Here is a 20,982-nt window from a genome sequence, read left to right on the forward strand (position 1 = left end):
GGGTGGGGGAAGGGCATGGAGGCCAGCTGCGCACCCCGCCCCCTGCGGGACCAGCCTGGAACGTCAGGGATCTTCACGCGAGGGGGCGGGGCACGGCGGCCCCGCCCCTGGGGACGATTCCCGAGGGGGCGGGGACATTCTGCGGGGCCGCGCGGGCTCATGAATATTACCCGCCCTGCCCTGCTGAATATGGATGAGGTGGGCGGCGCCGCGGCCTAACGCTCCGCTCCAGTCCCTGCCAAGGCTGAGAAGATGGCGGCGGCGGCGGCGGGCCCTGGCGGCCGGGCCGCGGCCCCGGGGCGGCGGGGCCGGCGGCGGCGGGCGCCGGCCGAGGAGGAGGCGGCGGCGGCGGCGGCGCGGGCGGAGTGCCCGCTGTGCCGGGAGGCGCTGGTGGAGGCGGTGACGCCGCCCTGCCGCCACTCGCTCTGCCGCTCCTGCTTCCAGCGCTGCCTGCAGGGCCCGGGCCTCTGCTGCCCGCTCTGCCGCAGCCGCCTCTCCACCTGGGCCCGCCGGCAGCAGAGCGGGGCCGCCGCCGCCGCGGGAGGAGGCGGGGAGCAGCGAGCGCCGGACGAAGGTGCGGCCGCCTCCGGAACCTCGCCTCAGCCGGGGGGAGGGCGGGTTACATGCCCTGAGTGCGCGGGGCTCAGCCGGGGGGCGGGGCGCTGGGCTATGGGACCCCCCCGGGATCGGTGACACACAGTGCGGGGGGGGTTACATGCCCTGAGTGCGCGGGGCTCAGCCGGGGGGCGGGGCGCTGGGCTATGGGACCCCCCCGGGATCGGTGACACACAGTGCGGGGGGGGGGGGATTACATGCCCTGAGTGCGCGGGGCGCAGCCGGGGGGCGGGGCGCTTGGCTATGGGACCCCCCCGGGATTGGTGACACACAGTGCGGGGGGGGGGGGATTACATGCCCTGAGTGCGCGGGGCACAGCCGGGGGGCGGGGCGCTGGGCTATGGGACCCCCCCGGGATCGGTGACACACAGTGCGGGGGGGGGGTGTTACATGCCCTGAGTGCGCGGGGCTCAGCCGGGGGGCGGGGCGCTGGGCTATGGGACCCCCCCGGGATTGGTGACACACAGTGCGGGGGGCGAGGGTTACATGCCCTGAGTGCGCGGGGCACAGCCGGGGGGCGGGGCGCTTGGCTATGGGACCCCCCCGGGATTGGTGACACACAGTGCGGGGGGGGTGTTACATGTCCTGAGTGCGCGGGGCTCAGCCGGGGGGCGGGGCGCTGGGCTATGGGACCCCCCCGCGGGATTGGTGACACACAGTGCGGGGGGGGTTACATGCCCTGAGTGCGCGGGGCTCAGTCGAGGGGAGGGGCGCTTGGCTATGGGACCCCCCCGGGATCGGTGACACACAGTGCGGGGGGGGGTTACATGCCCTGAGTGCGCGGGGCTCAGCCGGGGGGGCGGGGCGCTGGGCTATGGGATCCCCCCCCGGGATCGATGACACACAGTGCGGGGGGGGGGTGTTACATGCCCTGAGTGCGTGGGGCTCAGCCGGGGGGAGGGGCGCTTGGCTATGGGACCCCCCCGGGATCGGTGACACACAGTGCGGGGGTGGTTACATGCCCTGAGTGCGCGGGGCTCAGCCGGCGGGGCGGGGCGCTGGGCTATGGGATCTCCCCCCCCCCGGGATCGGTGACACACAGTGCGGGGGGGGGTGTTACATGCCCTGAGTGCGCGGGGCTCAGCCGGGGGGAGGGGCGCTGGGCTATGTGACCCCCCCCCACCCCCCCGGGATCGGTGACACACAGTGCCGGGGGGGTTACATGCCCTGAGTGCGTGGGGCTCAGCCGGGGGGAGGGGCGCTGGGCTATGGGACCCCCCCGGGATCGGTGACACACAGTGCGGGGGGGGTGTTACATGCCCTGAGTGCGTGGGGCTCAGCCGGGGGGCGGGGCGCTGGGCTATGGGACCCCCCGGGATCGGTGACACACAGTGCGGGGGGGGTTACATGCCCTGAGTGCGCGGGGCTCAGCCTGGGGGAGGGGCGCTGGGCTATGGGACCCCCCCCCCAGGATCGGTGACACACAGTGTGTGTGTGTGGGGGGGTTACATGCCCTGAGTGCGCGGGGCTCAGCTGGGGGGAGGGGCACTGGGCTATGGGAAACATCCCCCCGACCTCGGGATCGGTGACACACAGTGCGGGGGGCGAGGGTTACATGGCCTGAGTGCGTGGGGCTCAGCCGGGGGGAGTGGCGCTGGGCTATGGGACCCCCCCCCCCGGGATCGGTGATACACAGTGCGGGGGGGGGATTACATGCCCTGACTGCGCGGGGCTCAGCCGGGGGGAGAGGCGCTTGGCTATGGGACCCCCCCGGGATCGGTTACACACAGTGCGGGGGGGGGGGGTTTACATGCCCTGAGTGCGCGGGGCTCAGCCGGGGGGAGGGGCGCTGGGCTATGGGACCCCCCCCCCCCCCCGGGATCGGTGATACACAGTGCGGGGGGGGGGTACATGCCCTGAGTGCATGGGGCTCAGCTGGGGGGAGGGGCGCTGGGCTATGGGAAACATCCCCCCGACCTCGGGATCGGTGACACACAGTGCGGGGGGCGAGGGTTACATGCCCTGAGTGCGCGGGGCTCAGCCGGGGGGCGGGGCGCTGGGCTATGGGATCCCCCCCGGGATTGGTGACACACAGTGCGGGGGGGGGGGGGTTTACATGCCCTGAGTGCGCGGGGCTCAGCCGGGGGGAGGGGCGCTGGGCTATGGGAAACACCCCCCCCCCCCGGGATCTGTGACACACAGTGCGGGGGGGGGGGCGAGGTTACATGCCCTGAGTGCGCGGGGCTCAGCTGGGGGGAGGGGCGCTGGGCTATGGGAACAACCTACCCCCCCACACCCGGGATTGGTGACGTACAGTGCCGGGGGGGTGTTACATGCCCTGAGTGCATGGGGCTCAGCACTGGGGGAGTGGTGCTGTGCTGTGGAGTGGCCCCCCTAGGATCAGTGACACATTGGGATGCAGGGGTTACCAGCCTGGGGCAGGGTGCTAGGCTGTGGAGGGTGTGCCCCCCCCAGGATCAGTGACACAGTGTGGTGTGTGGGTTACATGTATTGAGTATTGTAGGGCTGAGTCCAGGGGGCTGTGAAGGGGCTGTTTTCACCACGATCACACAGTGGGGGATGAGGGGATTACATGCACTAAATCTCCTGGGGCTCAGCTCATTTCTTAGAGTGGTGGCACTCAGCTCATGGGGGACACTGGGTTCTTTCTCCCTCTATGATATTCTGCTGAATGGGGGTACAGGAAAGGGGCTGGAGTGACTGAGTTTTGGGCTCAGTATAGATATATGCTCAGATTGTGCAAATTCTGCACAGCCTTTCAAAATTATTCTAGCCTTCATAGCTGCATAGTGAACTTTCCAAATAAATAATCCATAAAAGGCTGTCTGCCTCAGTCTACAGAAAGCCTGAAATATTGACTCAGCGATGTGTGAACTCTCTTGCCCCCATCCTTCTAATTTGGGTGGATTAAGACCTTGTTGTCATAATGTATTGTGATTATTTTCTTGGTGTTAGCATTGCCTCCTTGTTACTGCTTCTCAGCCTAAGTCATGCCATTGTCCGATAGGACTGACTTTCTAAAAATGGTAGGTCTGCATTGAGGGAGGATATGTTATCCAGGGTTACATATCCTGTCACATCAGTAATTAACCATTACGCTGAAGGCCACACAAGCTTTCAGTAAACTAGAACAGATTGCAAACTCTCTTTCTGTAACATACAGCTTCTTACATCTCATCTTGAAGCTGGTCACTTTACAGGAGCTGGTAGCTTCTCAGACTGTCTGGGTTGGCCATGCAACTGTAGTCAAGAGACAAGATCAAATAAAAAAGTCCAAAAACTCAGTTTTTCTTGAGCTGACTTGCTCATGTTAGAATAACTTCTTAAAATGGTGAATTGAAAGAGTAGAGGGAAAGGTGGCATTGCCACTTCTCTCATTTCTACATTTAACTACATCATATAGTTAATCAGTTGTACCTGTGTCCTCTAAATAGGTAATCAGTTTTTCACTTTATTTGTGTGCGTCATACCAACATGGAAGAGAAAAACATGAATCGCTAACGCACTGTGATTCGAATACCACAGACGTTGACAGGTGGGCTCTGGGTCAAGGGGAGTACCTAGAATTACTTTAACTCCTTGAAATTGACTGGACTCCTGTTGACAAGAACAGACGGACTAGGTCAGACCAATGGGCCATCTAGCCCAGTGTCCTGTCTTTGACAGTGGCAGATGCTTCAGAGGGAATGAACAGAACAAGGCAATTTCGAGTGATCCATTCTCTGTGGCCCAGGCCCAGCTTCTCGCAGTTGGGAATTTAGGGATACCCAAGGCATGAGGTGGTGTTCCTGTCAATCTTGGCTAATAGCCTGTAATGGATCTGTCCTCCATAAATTTATCTAGTTCTTTTTTGAACCCAGTTGTGAGGTTCTTTTAAATAGAAAAGTTGGTGTCAACCATAGGTATCATTTATAATGCTTGAGCTGCATTTGCCCTCATGCTGTACTTTTTTTACCCATTACCCTAAATGTTGTTTGACTGGGGTGTGTGCTGAGAGGAACCAGAGCGAAAAAACTAGATGGAAGGTCCTTAAGCACCCCAACGTAGGTTACTTTATGAATGTAAGCAGGCAGTAGAGACAGAGACTAGTGGTTCTTACTGTTGAAGTGAATGCAGGGTTATTGTGTGAGATATTGATAAGTGATATCTCAAGACAAAATACTTTAGAATTAAGCTTGTAAGTACATGGCAGTTGCCTTAAACCAACTTTATTACAATGTTGAGCTTTTAACCAGTTTCTCTGTAGTGAGTTGTAATAGGTCTGTTCTTAGGGGAGAAGAGTGAAAGGAAATAAAATAACTACTGTATTAAAATATCTTTTGGCTATTTTAGTCAACAAATAGTGACAACATGAATTTATTTTAGAAAAGTCAATGAAGGGCAGACTGAGGTCTCGGGGTGGTGGATAATGTATTATTCCTCTTCTCTGTATATGCTTAGCTTCAGATTAATAGTGCAAAGTCTTTAAAACTCATTACCATAATTTTGGGTGTAGAATTGAAAATTTTCCTATAGACTGAGATGGCAGATTGGGAATTATTTTGTAACTGGCAAAATATATAGTCCAGAAGTAAATGATTACTGAGGTATTTTCTTTGGCATCAGGTTAGTCAGCTCGTAAAAGTAAGGTCAGTTCATCTGTATGGTGTTAGGAAAAGAGAAAAGTTTTGTGCCAAAGGGAGTCTCTTCTTGGCAAAATATTTACTAGCACTAAATTCATCACTTCTTTTGGCTAATTCCTTGTCTATCTGTAAAGCAGGCAACACAGTTGAGGGAACACTCACTACAAACAACTTTCTTCTAAAAGTTGTAGCTATAACACTTGATCATTTAAAAAATTAACTCTTCACCACTGATGCTTTTTCATTAGCCATGCACCATTAATACTGATGTTTACCCTCTGGAGACTGGACAGTGTAAACAGATTAGCTAGTTTCACTTTCTCATTCTCAAACATTAACATAAGGTTTATCTTCATTGCAGCAGTTATTCTGAGTTAGTACACTCTGCTGTGAAACAACACATGACAAGTGATTGCTAATCCGTTCATTCTGCTAATCCAGTTGATGAGTTTGGCTAACTCTAGTTGTAGCCTGTAGCTGCGTATCTCCACTGCTTGAGCATCAGCAGTAGAGCTTCAGTCCATGTCCCCTGAGTTAAAGGCGTGGACGAACCTGTAGACTATTCTTAAATCTCTTCTACCCTTCCCCTCCCCGCTCCCCCCAAAAGATAAGTAAATTGTTAGCTGTCTTGGTTGTGTAGAAAACATTCAAAATGAAACCCAAGAGTAGTTGTTGCAGTGTTGTCTGCAATGTACCTGAAAGGGTAGCTCTGAGGTGTGAACTGCCCTCTGCTTTGCAGGGGGTGTTAACTCAGTGATATGTCACTATTGTTAGAGTAGATTGTGTAGATCTACATCATATGATATTCCACCTTGAGTGTCTACAGGTTGTGGGTAGGTCTTTAACAAATGGCAGTGTTGAAAGGGAACTGGGCTTAGCTTTAAAAATTTGAGGAAACTCTGTGTAGGGGAAGTGTTAAAACAGTGGTGGTCCTCTTCTACACTTAGCACTAGTACTATACATTAGCAGTTAGCACTAGTACTATACATTAGCACAAAAGTGATTTTTCCTTCCTTGGTATTCACCCCTTCTTGTCAACTGTTGAGAATAGCCCACTTCCATCTTAATTGAATTGGTTCGTTAGCACTGACCCTCCACTTGGTAAGGCAACTCCCATCTTTTCGTGTGCTGTGTATTTATACCGGCCTCTGTAATTTCCACTCCATGCATCTGATGAGGTGGGTTTTAGCCCATGAAAGCTTATGCCCAAATAACTTTGTTAGTCTCTAAGGTGCCACAAGAACTCCTCGTTGTTTTTGCTGATACAAACTAACACGGCTACCACTCTTAAACCATTTAAAATAATGACAGGTTTCAGAGTAACAACCGTGTTAGTCTGTATCCGCAAAAAGAAAAGGAGTACTTGTGGCACCTTAGAGACTAACCAATTTATTTGAGCATAAGCTTTCATGAGCTACAGCTCAAAGCTTATGCTCAAATAAATTGGTTAGTCTCTAAGGTGCCACAAGTACTCCTTTTCTTTTTATTTAAAATAATGTAGACAGGACTTTGGGGTGGGATTCACAAGGGAAACTAAGTGCCTAACTGCCACTTTAGATATCTACATCCAAAATTTAGATTTTCATAACCCCTGCTCAGCTGCTGCCTAACCTGGTAGGTGACTAAATTTCCATGGTGCCTAAATTTCTGCTACTGGGAATGTACACAGCCACCTCAGTCCTGAAATTCCTGAGCACTCAGTGCTGAACTCAAGCCTAAGCCTCTGTAGGATTCACAAAGTAGGATCAGGTCCTACAGGCAAGAGGCAGTAGATGTGGTCTGAGGCCATGTCATGGTATGTCTACCAGATTGAGTCCTGCATAAAACACAGGAGAAGGAAATGATGCTCCCCTGAGGATGAGGAGCAATTGTTCCATGAAAAATATTCACCCACAGGTGATATGGTGCTCCTATCATTTTTCTGTGTACGTTCATTTGAGAGCATAGTGATTGACTGGTTTCAGTCATGTTATTATTGGGACATTTAGTGTGCTGGCTGAGGTATACCACATGTTGTGATAGATATGAGTAGGACCCATGGATTTGAAAGGTGTGTTGGGGGGATATTGACCACTGTAGCAGTGGAATTTTGTCTGCCGGTTTTGCATCAGTTGTTGTAGCAGGGCCTAGTGCCTCTGTGAACTGGTGGGTCCTGATCTGTGGGGAGCTTGCTTCTGATGATGAGATTTGGGGTGTTGTTTTTAGGCCAGAAGAGGGGGTTCAGGAAAGATGTCTTTCAGGGTGGAGTCCTCATTGATGATACCTTGTATGGATTCCAGTGTGGGGTGGCACGTGACCATTAAGGATGTGCAGTCAGAGGGTTTTGTTTTGGGTTTTTTTTTTTCCCATATTGAAGCAGCTTCTCTCTGGATATTTAGGTAGCCCGTTCCATGGTGCAATCTATTTCTCTGGTGGAGTGTCCTTGTTTGATGAAGTCAGTTTTAAGTGTGTTAAGGTGTGTATACCAGACTTTCTCTATGGATCATATCCTGTGGTATCCGAGTGCCTGGCTGTAGATAACTGATTTCTTGGTGTGTTTGGGGTGGTGAGTGTGAGCAGGTCTACACTTAAAACACTGCATCGACGCAGTTGCACTGATGCAGCTGTAGCGCTTTAGGGAAGACGCTGTACCCCAGTGGGAGCTCTCCTGTCAGCGTAATTAATCCACCTCGGCAAGAGGCAGTAGCTATGTCAGCGGGAGAGCTTCTCTTGTCAACGTAGCGCTGTCTACACCGTGCTTAGGTCAGTATAACTACATCGCTCGGGGTATGAATTTTTCACACCCCTGAGCGACATAGTTATACTGAAATAATTCTGTACTGTAGACCTGGCCTGTGTCTGTGAAGATAAGTATGGTGATCCATGGGTTTCTTGTATATAGTCTGTAGGGTTCCATTGTTGAATCTGATAATAGTATCCAGGAGGCTCGTGCTGGTGAGGGAGTGTTCTGTTGTTGTTGAAACTAAAACTAAGTTTTGTAGACTCCCTTTTAACAAAACTTAATTTTGGGCATGTACTAAAATAAAATAGAACTTTTACCATTGGACAAAGAAGATAAATTGCTTAAGAGTCTGGCGGAGGGAATGGGAGTGCATAACCCAAGGCTGACTGTCAACAGAAGAAATCCAGACAAAAAACCCTCTGCACAGTGAAATGTATGAGGATCATGTCAGTTTCACTGTGCTTCTGCTTTTGTGAGAGCACTGAAGGTGGCAGTGGGGATGGCGGAAAAGAAATATATGATCCTGTGTAAGAAGGGAGACAAGTGAGAGGCAAAAACACAGATCTTGTCTATGCTGGGCAAGTGCATCCTGTTAGAAAGTGTGTTAATAAGAATGATGTTAAACACAGTTTTGCCCTTAGTGTCCTTGTATAGACTAGAAAAATAGGTAGCTTGAAAACATTTTACCTCAATTACCCTGTCCAGTTAATGTGCTTTAAACATGAATGGTCTTGTTCATACAAAGGCCAAATAATATTTGATTTGTTAGTATGGCTTCTGTCTACCGCAGTGCTTTTCAACCTAGGGGTCTGCAGACTATGTCTTAGGGGTCTGCAAAAGGTTGTCGTTACCATAGAACAGTGGTTTTCAACCTGTGGTCCGTGGACCCCTGAATGGCTACGCAGGTGGTGTCAGAGAGAAGGCTTTGGATTCTTTGACCATGGGATGGTGCTCCAAGAAGGAGGAGTGCTAGGCAGAGACGGGCTCCACCTAATGAGGAGAGGGAAAAGCATCTTCGCAAGCAGGCTGGCTAACCTAGTGAGAAGGGCTTTAAACTAGGTTCACCGGGGGAAGGAGATCAAAGCCCTGAGGTAAGTGGGGACGTGGGATACCAGGAGGAAACACGAGCAGGAGAGTGCAAGAGGGGAGGGCTCCTGCCTCATACTGAGAAAGAGGGATGATCAGCGAGTTATCTCAAGTGCCTATACACAAATGCAAGAAGCCTGGGAAACAAGCAGGGAGAACTGGAAGTCCTGGCACAGTCAAGGAATTATGATGTAATTGAAATAACAGAGACTTGGTGGGATAACTCACATGACTGGAGTACTGTCATGGATGGATATAAACTGTTAAGGAAAGACAGGCAGGGCAGAAAAGGTGGGGGAGTTTCACTGTATGTAAGGGAGCAGTATGACTGCTCAGAGCTCCAGTATGAAACTGCAGAAAAACCTGAGAGTCTCTGGATTAAATTTAGAAGTGTGAGCAACAAAGGTGATGTCGTGGTGGGAGTCTGCTATAGACCACCGGACCAGGGGGATGAGGTGGACGAGGCTTTTTTCTGGCAACTCACGGAAGTTACTAGATCACAGGCCCTGGTTCTCATGGGAGACTTTAGTCACCCTGATATCTGCTGGGAGAGCAATACAGTGGTGCACAGACAATCCAGGAAGTTTTTGGAAAGTGTAGGGGACAATTTCCTGGTGGAAGTGCTGGAGGAACCAACTGGGGCAGAGCTCTTCTTGACCTGCTTCTCACAAACCGGGAAGAATTAGTAGGGGAAGCAAAAGTGGATGGGAACCTGGGAGGCAGTGACCATGAGATGGTCGAGTTCAAGATCCTGACACAAGGAAGAAAGGAGAGCAGCAGAATACAGACCCTGGACTTCAGAAAAGCAGACTTTGACTCCCTCAGGGAACTGATGGGAGAATAACATGAGGGGAAAAGGAGTCCAGGAGAGCTGGCTGTATTTTAAAGAATCCTTATTGAGGTTACAGGGAGAAACCATCCTCATGTGTAGAAAGAATAGTAAATATGGCAGGCAACCAGCTTGGCTAAACAGTGAAATCCTTGCTGATCTTAAACACAAAAAAAGAAGCTTACAAGAAGTGGAAGATTGGACAAATGACCAGGGAAGAGTATAAAAATATTGCTCAGGCATGCAGGAGTGAAATCAGGACGGCCAAATCACACTTGGAGTTACAGCTAGCAAGAGATGTTCCGAATAACAAGAAGGGTTTTTTGAGGTATGTTAGCAACAAGAAGAATGTCAAGGAAAGTGTGGGCCCCTTACTAAATGAGGAAGGCAACCTAGTGACAGAGGATGTGGAAAAAGCTAATGTACACAATGCTTTTTTTGCCTCTGTCTTCACGAACAAGGTCAGCTCCCAGACTACTGCGCTGGGCAGCACAGTATGGGGAGGAGGTGACCAGCTCTCTGTGGAGAAAGAAGTGGTTCGGGACTATTTAGAAAAGCTGGACGAGCACAAGTCCATGGGGCCAGATGTGCTGCATCCGAGAGTGCTAAAGGAGTTGGCGGATGTGATTGCAGAGCCATTGGCCGTTATCTCTGAAAACTCATGGCGATTGGGGGAGGACCCGGACAACTGGAAAAAGGCTAATGTAGTTCCCACCTTTAAAAAAGGGAAGAAGGAGGATCCGGGGAACTACAGGTCAGTCGGCCTCACCTCAGTCCCTGGAAAAATCATGGAGCAGGTCCTCAAGGAATCAATTCTGAAGCACTTACAGGAGAGGAAAATGATCAGGAACAGTCAGCCTGGATTCACCAAGGGCAAGTCATGCCTGACTAATCTAATTGCCTTCTATGATGAGATAACTAGCTCTGTGGATGAGGGGAAAGCAGACATGTTATTCCTTGACTTTAGCAAAGCTTTTGACATGGTCTTCCACAGTATTCTTGCCAGCAAGTTAAAGAAGTATGGGCTGGATGAATGGACTATAAGGTGGATAGAAAGCTGGGTAGTGATCAATGGCTCCATGTCCAGTTGGCAGCCAGTATCAAGTGGAGTGCCCCAAGGGTCGGTCCTGGGGCCGGTTTTGTTCAATATCTTCATTAATGATCTGGAGGATGGCGTGGATTGAACCCTCAGCAAGTTTGCAGATGACACTAAACTGGGAGGAGAGGTAGATACGCTGGAGGGTAGGGATAGGATACAGAGGGGCCTAGACAAATTGGAGGATTGGCCCAAAAGAAATCTGATGAGGTTCAACAAGGACAAGTGCAGAGTCCTGCATTTAGGATGGAAGAAACCCATGCACCGCTACAGACTAGGGACCGAATGGCTAGGCAGCAGTTCTGCAGAAAAGGACCTAGGGGTTGCAGTGGATAAGAATCTGGATATGAGTCAATAGTGTGCCCTTGTTGCCAAGAATGCTAACGGCATTTTGGGCTGTATAAGTAGGGGCATTGCCAGCAGATTGAGGGATGTGATCGTTCCCCTCTATTGGACATTGGTGAGGCTTCATCTGGAATATTGTGTCCAGTTTTGGGCCCCACACTACAAGAAGGATGTGAAAAAATTGGAAAGAGTCCAGCGGAGGGCAACAAAAATGATTAGGGGATTGGAACACATGAGTTATGAGGAGAGGCTGAGGGAACTGGGATTGTTTAGTCTGCAGAAGAGAAGAATGAGGGGGGATTTGATAGCTGCTTTCAACTACCTGAAAGGGGGTTCCAAAGAGGATGGATCGAGACTGTTCTCAGTGATAGCAGATGACAGAACGAGGAGTAATGGTCTCAAGTTGCAGTGGGGGAGGTTTAGGTTGGATAGTAGGAAAAACTTTTTCACTAGGAGGGTGGTAAAACACTGGAATGCATTACCGAGGGAGGTGGTGGAATCTCCTTCTTTTGAAGTTTTTAAGGTCAGGCTTGACAAAGCCCTTGCTGGGATGATTTAGTCGGGGATCGGTCCTGCTTTGAGCAGGGGGTTGGACTAGATGACCTCCTGAGGTCCCTTCCAGCCCTGGTATTCTATGATCCACAGACTATGCCTAAGATTTCCAAAGGGGTCTGCAGCTCCATTTGAAATTTTTTAGGGGGTCTGCAAATGAAAAAAGGTTGAAAACCACTGCTCTAAACAGTCCATTTCCCAGGATAGACAAAGACCCAGTGGGAGAAACAGCTCAAACAATGTGAAGCGGGGGATAGAGCCATAGTAAAGGGGTAGGAGACTGACAGAAGGAGGGAGTTGCTGTACGAGTGGCAATGACTCCTAGCTGAAGACGGCATTTGGTACCTCATTCTGTTGACCAGCCAGAGATTGGGACAGCTGAAGCTAGAACACTTAGCAGCAAAAATGTATGAGAATGAAAATAGTTATCTATAACTCAAACTATAGTTTTAGCCATCCACCCCCACACACACATTGAATTAAACCCCTTCCTTTCCGTCTCCACACAAGCACTTGAGAATTGCTCAGGGCTCTGTGTGTCTTTTATAAGGTGGGGGCCCATTTTATTCCCACTGCATTCAAAAAATGAAACAAAGCCGCTCTAGGTAGGAGGAATATCTCTTTACAAATTGAAGCTTACCCCCAGTTCTAGTAGGCCTTCATGAATCTGGCAGCTAGTTTGTATTCAGTGCATTGCTGTCATTCATAAAATGGCATGTTAATTATGAAAGAGCTTCAAGAAGCAGGAAGTTTGTGACTTCCCTGTCCTAGCATGGGGGTAATTGAATTGGGGAAATCTTTATCTCACTCTCTGCTAGCCATAACCTGCAGAGATAATGTCATTATGCTGTCTAATATTTGCCATAGTAAAAATGAATAACAATAAATTTAGATACAGTTTAGGCCTGCATCTAGCATGGCAATTTAAGGGCACTTGTTTGTTAACTCACTGGTGGTAATGCAAATATTAAATTATGTGGCAGCACCCTAATGCCCCAGTGAGGATTGAGGCCCCTTTATGTGAGATGCTGTACCCACACATAAAACAAGGTCCCTACCCTGAAGAATTTATAATCTAAAAACACAAGCCATACAAATCCTAATACGCAGATGTGAGCAAAACATAAAGGTACTAATCTTATTAGTTACATTTGTTTCCCCCATGAACCATCCCTTCTACCATCATCTCCCTATTTAACTATAGGAACAGATTACCAAGGCATGTGGTAAATTCTTCAGCACTTGCAGTCTTTAAATGAAGATAGGAAGTCTTTCTAAAATGCATGATCTTGTTAAGCTGCAAGTTATTAGGCTGGAAGCAGGAACCGCTAAGTGAAATTCTGTGGCTCATGTTTTGCAGGAGGTCGGAGTAGATTATTTGTATTTCAGTAGCACCTATGAACCCTGCGTACAGACCAGGACCCCACTCTGCCCGCCACTGTACACACACAGAACAAAGAGACATAGTACCTGCCACAAAGAGTTTGCAGTCCGAAAACAGACAACAGGTGGATACTGACAGATGAGGCAGCAGAAGGAAACAATGAGACAGTATTGGTCAGCATGATAGGCAGCAGTCTCACCATACTTGCTGCCTAGCTATTGTTAAGTTTTAGCAGGCCGATGATTTTGGAGATTATTACAAAGTCCCATTTGGCCTTGAAATATATGAATCCTTCTGTTTGGATGCCTTGGCTAATATGCTCCTCCACTGCTGACTCAAAGTGCTTCCGCTTTATATTATATTGTATTTTAATGCTTGCCTGTTGCCTCACCTTTCTGTATGTCTCCTTCCCAAATCTGTTTCAGCTCTAATCCGCATCTACACCTTCCCTTATTCCTCTTCTGTGAATTTTCAGTATACTTCACAGTTTTGCTGCCAGGAGTTCTGAAAGCATCCTACGTCTCTGATGGCCTGCTTCCTCTGTCCCAGTGCTGCTCTGGTCTGACTCCTGGGAATTAGTATATTCTACTGCCTGCATGTTTTGGGATGGCTGTGGGGATATTACAAAATTTATGACATAAATTGTCCAAACCTTAAGATAGTGTAAGTGTTTGCTAAGGTTTGAGAAATGAATTCCACTCTCGAAGACCATCTTTACTATCATAGGGAAGGAAAAGACTTAGTAGGTCATCTAGTCTCTCTCTTTCTGGCATTGCAGGATTCTTCCCTGCAGTGCATTCTCTAGTGCTTTGCCCAGTCCAGTTAAATAATGGAATTTCCACCACTTTCTTTGAGAGAGCAGGCTACTTACTAGATCTCACTTTCAGGAAGAAATTACTGCTCTTTTTTTCCAGCCTAAATTTTCTTAATTTCTGTCCTTAGCTTCTAGTTATAGTCCTTGGATTGTTCTAAGGAATTCCTTTCCCTACTCAGTGTTCACATCCTTAAATCTTTTGAAGGTTGTGAAAAACTTGTTCTTTTTCTGAAGATAAAAGAATAAATAGGTTTTATCAGGGCTTCCTTCCTTCCTGCCCCCATTTCTGCACCTCTGTATCACTGAAATATTTACATAAACATAATTTATATTTAAAAGCACTAGCCTCTGTCTGTGAATGAAAACATTTTCTACTTTAAAATGTAAAAAGGGAAGCAGGGAGACCCTCAAAGTTTTTATGATGTCTACCAGGAAACCAAGAGTGACAGTGGTCTAAGGGCTTGTCTACACTGGCACTTTACAGCACTGCAACTTTCGTGCTCAGGGGTGTGAAAACACACACACACACACGAGCACTGCAAGTTTCAGCACTGTAAAGTGCCAATGTAGACAGTGCATCAGCGCTGGGAGCTATTCCCCTACTGGAGGTAGGTTTTTTTATAGTGCTGGGAGAGCTCTATTGTTGCTAGTGAAGACATGCTCTAAATGCTCAAAGAGAGAGGAGCGTGCCCAGGGGGCGGGATTAACTGTTGAGAGTGGATGGAGTTATGAACTTGTAGGATGGAATTGGTTTAGCAGAATGTAGGAGCTTCTGGAAGATGAACAGGGCATCTGATGATGTTTCCATATAAAGCTAGCTAATTCATCTTATTTTTCAGTCTTCATATTTTTGAATGTACTAAGTGAGAATTTAAAGAAACATTTGAAGGACATCATCCTGGATGCACATCCAGACAGATTTAAACTTCCACTGCCCCATTCTGAAAGTGAGGGAATAAAGGAAAAATTAAAGAAGTTAAAGAATCAATATTGACAGTAATGCAAGATGATTGGCTAAAGATAAGAAATTATCTGATAATGTCTACAAACATCTGTACAGGAAAGAATGTTTTCCTTCTTAATATTGATTCTGTGTCTGAAAAAATAGCCACAGAATACAGGGTCCAAATGGTTGAAGCTGTCATCCAAGAATGTAGAGAAGAGTGCGACATGGAGGTCTTTACCATTTTTCATACAACAAAAGTAAAATGGGAGGGGAGACCAGTCTTCCTAAATAACGTATGGTGGTTCGGCACACTAAGCCTTATTATGTAAGTAGTAATCTAATAGAGTTCTAAAGCACATTCTGAAAGTTTAAAAATGAATTCTTCCCTGATCAGTCTCATTTAAGGGGGGGAGAAGATTATTGCCCAACTTCCCAACACAGTGGAGTCTCATCTTACATGGGGGTTAGGTTCTAAAGTCAGGGCGTAAAGCGAAAATCACGTATAGTCAAAATTACCCTTGAAAATCCCTTAAATCACCCATAAAGTACAGTCTACTGCACATGGTTTTGTGTATACTGTACAACCCTGTACAGTAATATGTATAATGTATAGAGTAATGTACAGTATATAATAGAGTACATATGCTAAATATAATTTTACAATACTGTATTTTTAATTACGGGGGGTAATTACAGGGGATCGTCAGGGCTTGATGTCGATCCAGGAGATGGAGGTAACAGAGAGCGAGTCGTAGATGAAGTGGGCGGCTCTGGTTCAGCTCAAGAAGTTGATTGCGTAGGCTAATCTGCTGCTGGTTGTTTTTCCTTGAAGTGATCGGCAACTGTCGCTGGTTGTCTCTTGAGCTGCTCAAACATTTCTTGATATGGTCTCAAATAGTCCATAATACTACGTGTGATTTTGAGGCTTCGTTCCACAGCGGGATCGTATTCAGAAATCATTCAAGTGTTTCGCTGCTTGTAACACTTCAGCAAATTTATGAAGATTCCAACTTGCTGGCTCTTCCTTTTTGTCGTCATCATCTTCTATAGACTATTTTATCAGTTCCTCTAACTCTTCATTAGTCAATGCGTCTCTATGGCTCTCAATTAATTCTTCAATTTCTTCCTCAAGGATGTCGACGAAGCCATCACCGTCCACCTGCCTGGCCACCTGAACAATGCGTTTCACTTTGTCAATGGTCGGGAAACCCTTAAAATCATTCACACATTCTTTCCATAGGTTTCGCCAACATGCATTGACTGTTTCAGGCTTGATTGCATCCATTGCCTGTTTAATATAAGTGATGCAATCAGCAATGGTGAAGGACTTCCGGCACTCCATCACATTAAGACTGGGATCAGCATCCATAGCGCTATGTATATGTGAGAATGTAAGCCTCGTGTACGTGGCCTTAAAACAGCGAATCACGCCTTGGTTGAGAGGTTGGAGGATGGACGTGGTATTGGGGGGGAGAAAGACGACTTCAACATCATTATGCGCAAACCGGAGTGCCTCAGGGTGGCCAGGAGCATTGTCTATGATCAGCAACACTTTAAAGTCAAGTCCTTTCTCTCCGAGGTACCGCTTGACCTCTGGAATGAAACACTTGTGGAACCAACCCAGAAATAATCCAGAAAATCCAGAAATGCTCCCGTCACCCAAGCCTTTTTATTTATTTGCCAGAACACAGACAGATTTTTGTTCTTGCCTTTTAGGGCACGGGGATTTGCAGCCCTGTAGAGCAAGCCCAGCTTTATTAAATGCCCAGCCACATTGCCACAAAACAACACAATCACATGGTCTTTAGCTGCTTTAAAGCCAGGGGCTTGTCTTTCTGATTTTGAAATATAAGTGCGGTTGGGCATTTTTTTTCTAGATGAGCCCAATCTCGTCAGCATTAAAAACTTGTTCCAGAAGATAGCTCTTTTCTTCTATGATTTTCTTCAATTGTTCGGGGTAGGCTTTTGCTGCCTCTTCATTGGCAAATGGAGCTTCACCAGTAGTCTGCACGTTTTTGAGGTTGAAGCGGTTCCTAAAACTGTTAAGCTCCATGTGGCTGGCTTTGAATTCCTTCTTATCAGAAGGCTGTCCCTCTTTGGGAAGTTTGAACAGTGCGTAGAGGCTAAGAGCCTTTTCTCGCAATGTGTTGCCATCAATAAGCACACGTTTACAGTTTGTCTTCCAGCCATAAGTTTAATGCCTTTTCACTCTTCACTAAAGTCTTATCATGCATCTGGCTTGTCGCCTTAACAGATATTGGAGCACTTGATGCCACAGCTTGACGAATTTCTCTCTCTCAAATCTTGATGGCATGGATGCTAGATTCGTTGTGGCCATTTTTACGCACCACGTTGGAGACCGACATACCGTCTCTCAATAAATCCAACACAGCCAGTTTTTCCTCCAGCGTTGGAACAGATCGCTGTTTCTTCAGTTGAGCACCAGATGAAGTAGTTGGCTTGCGTTTAGGGGCCATGTACAAAAAATAAGTATCTTTAAACACTAGAATCACACTCAGCAGGGCAAGATGCTCACACTGTGAGAGGCACGTGGGAACTGAGACCGACTGAGGGAACAGCAGATTCACGTCTCCCATCTCACGCTCATTGAGTGTAATGGTGGGCGGAATCGCCCGCACTATTTACAAGTATCTTTTTTTTTTTTTCGGCCAAGCACACACAGTTGAATTTGCGTAAGTTAAATGCGCGTATGATGCAACTCAGCTGTAGATACTTTGTGAGACTGAGAACTAAATTAGTGGCTTTGTCTGAGCTGTGCTTGGAACCAAGTGGGGTGTGTATGTAGGGATGGCAAAAGTGACTATGCCAGTATTATGTCCATCCACACCTTGTCCTGGGGCTGTTTGGGGGGGCAGCTTCTGCCTCTTTCACAACTTACAGCTGCTCTGCACATCTGTTAGGAGACCCAAAGAGCCGCCAGGTATAGCTGGGCCACTACACAGGAACCAATGACAGAGGGTGAAAACCTGATTATACTGGCTCTGCACCATAGTGCCGGGGAATTCTTAGCTGGCTAGTTAAACTGGCTTTACAGCTACTTGTGGCTAAGAGTCTGGCCCCATGTCTGTCTGTATTTGACTCCAGATATTGTAAGTGTGGTGAATACATTAGGTATAAGGACTTCGTTCATAACACATAATGTGTTTTACGTAGTAAGGGATCTACAGAGCCCATATGCACACAAAGTTTCAGCCGTTTGATGTTAAACCAACTTACTAAACCAGTGTAACTTTGTGTGGATATTCTTATGTCAGTTTAAACCTCACTTATATTGGGTTGCTAAACCAGTGTAAGAAGATTATAAGATGATGTAAGAATGTCTATACCCAGAGTTGTACCAGTTTAGTTGAAATGGTTTAGCATCACGGTTTTAGTTATACTGGTGCAACTCATGGTTTTTTAATTTCTTTTTTTTTTTTTTTAAAGACAAGTCCTAAATGTTGAAATGCAACTGAAGGTTGTTTTAGGCATATTACAGGTTCCACTGTTGCAACACCATCTCAGCAGAAATCTGGCTTTATTAAAATTAACAACAAAGAACTGGAGCTGCTCAAGGACACAATTGAAAAACGGTTTGGAGCAGCTCTGGAACTTTTCCGTTACTTTAGCCCATGTGACTGGTCCCAAATACAAAGCTGTTAGGTTGAGAAGAGGATGAAACTTAGGGGATGGAATTGTCAATGCTAGTGAAGCTATCATAAGTCTCATATTTTTCTAGCGTCGTAACTCTTGAAGTCATGGGACTAAGAAGAAATTTCAGATTTAATTTAAAAAAGCAAAGTAAATTTATACAATTAATGGTTGACCAGAAAAGCTTGACAGTTTGCTCCCTAAAGGCAGAAAGACCAGAAGGACAAATAAAAATGAACCCAACATTTATTTCTGAAATTCTCATCTCATGCTTTCTGAACCTTTTGGTGCTGGCAATACTGGTTCCTTCTTTCTAGTATTTAAAATTGAAGCTCCAAATGTATACCCCAAATTCACCCTTCTGAAGGAGGTTGTCTTGTGTTTTTGTTGTATCAGAGTGTTGGAAAATCATGAAAGCTAAGTCATGGAAGACGACGAGTTGAATTCAAAATTTTTCAACTTTTACAATGCCTGTACTGTCCAGCCAGCTCTCTATCAGTTGAGTGTGTGTTTTTAGCATGGCTGAAATTCTGTGATAGGCAAGTGACTCTAAAAGCAAGTAAGTTGATGTGGATATTGATACCGAAAAGCAGGCACAAAAGAGTGGTAGGACCTCGCTAGTTAGTAGGCTGGAGACTCTGTTGTTGTGTTCTTTTAAGTTAGTTACACAATTGTGAACTTTTCATTTTGGACTATAAGTATGCCCTCTTACGTTTGAGGAATAAATCTGCTTAAAAACTGACTTACATGGTTTGTGGTTTTGTTTCATTTCATAAAACCTTTTACTCTCTCTCCCCTCCCCCCCCCTTTTTTTTTGGTGGAGGTTGGGGATGGTTGAACAAAATTATAGAACAAAAAAAACTAACCCCATAAATTTTATATAAAATAGGCCTAGCTTGCCTGTATTAATGCTGCATCATGGGTATGAAACGTGGTTTTTTTAGGTTTTTCGCTCTTTTGAATTCCTCTTAAAAGTTTCTCTGACTCTAGAGTGTAACTGGTCCAGACTTGTGCTGTATAAAAGTGGGTGGGGACTTTTAAGCTGACATTAGGAGCTTAATAGAGTAACAAAACCTACTGCTGTGGAACCTTAAAAGTGACTGTTCACCAAGATGATAAACTTGGTTTTGTTTCTACTTCTTTAGTTTTGTTTTAGTGTACTCAGGAAAGAGTTGAATAAATTGTGTGAGACTTAAGAATGCTGAAGTTACTCAGTGCATTGCAAACAAAATACAAGCTCTGTTTTCTAATTATAGTTAATGAGACAGCTAATTGAGAAGTTCACACTGCAAAATGTTTGTGTAGGTGAATGGAATGTAGATCTCATAGGTATATTGATAAATGTAACAGATCATTTAAACAAAATTTAGAAAATATGTTTCGATTAATAGCTTTGTTTAAATGGAAGCAAGAGACGTATAGGAATAAGGATATTGTACTGCCTTTGTAAGTAAAGACTTGTAGATGGTCTTGCTAGTTTAGTTTAGTATAGCATAGCGCTGGTTTCTATTTCTGCCTGTGCCACTGACACACTGTGACACTTCAAGCAAGTTGCTTAAGTACTGTTTGTTTACATGCATGTAAAATGGAGATAACACCTCCGTTGGGGGTTATGACGCTTAATTGCTTGTAAAACGTTTGGAGAACATTAGAAGTACTATAGAACAGGGAAGTGTTATTGCTTGGCACTTAGCTCTCAGAACACTTTTGTGTATTGAGTTGGGAGAGCAAGACAGTGTAACAAGGGCAGCTTAACGATATTCCTAATTATCATACATTAAAGTATGTTCCCTTTTTTCTTTTCTTTCTAGACTTTATATTCAGAGCACCCATCAAGTTAAGCAAACCTGGGGAACTACGTGAGGAATATGAAAGCCAGCTGAAGAAGGTATAGTATTTTGTTTAATTGTGACTTTCTTCCAGAGTAACTTGGAATCCTTACAGATATGCCTGCTTACCTATATGGAGAATTCAAAGCGTTCTTTTCTTTTCTAAAACAAAGGTCATTTATCCCTTCATACCATTCAGTCAATTCAGGAAAATGTTGGCAGTTGTCAGTAGTTCTGGAACCAGCAAACTGCTATCTTAGGCCATGTCTACACTACAGACTTTGGTTGACACAAGTTACGTTAGGGTACAACCTCCAAAGTTTGTATACCACTCATGCGCATGCATACTTGGCTGTTTGCATCAGCGCTGCGCGTGTTCACTAGGAGTGCTTGTGTTGATGAATAAGGCTGTGTGCCATGCACTACCATCTGGTGTGATGCCTTTTGGGAACTCTTTGCAGTGGATTGTGGAGTAGAAATGAGTATCCTGGGATCTCTAGGAGCTAGGGGTCAAATTCCCAGAATGCAGC

The 20,982-nt window shown here is 46.8% G+C and overlaps 1 protein-coding gene across 1 annotated transcript in view; it reads left to right on the forward strand.

The window, feature by feature from the left end:
- Positions 1–252: 252 nt before the first annotated feature.
- RNF169 (ring finger protein 169) overlaps positions 253–20,982 on the forward strand; it is a 50,907-nt gene continuing 30,177 nt past the window's right edge. Inside the window, exons 1-2 of the mRNA XM_077808014.1 lie at positions 253–574; positions 20,435–20,511. Of these exons, the coding sequence (XP_077664140.1) occupies positions 253–574; positions 20,435–20,511 (399 nt within the window). The remainder of the gene's footprint in view (positions 575–20,434; positions 20,512–20,982) is intronic.

The sequence above is a fragment of the Eretmochelys imbricata genome, chromosome 1, assembly GCF_965152235.1.
Source record: "Eretmochelys imbricata isolate rEreImb1 chromosome 1, rEreImb1.hap1, whole genome shotgun sequence".
In the NCBI taxonomy this organism is placed as follows: domain Eukaryota; kingdom Metazoa; phylum Chordata; order Testudines; family Cheloniidae; genus Eretmochelys; species Eretmochelys imbricata.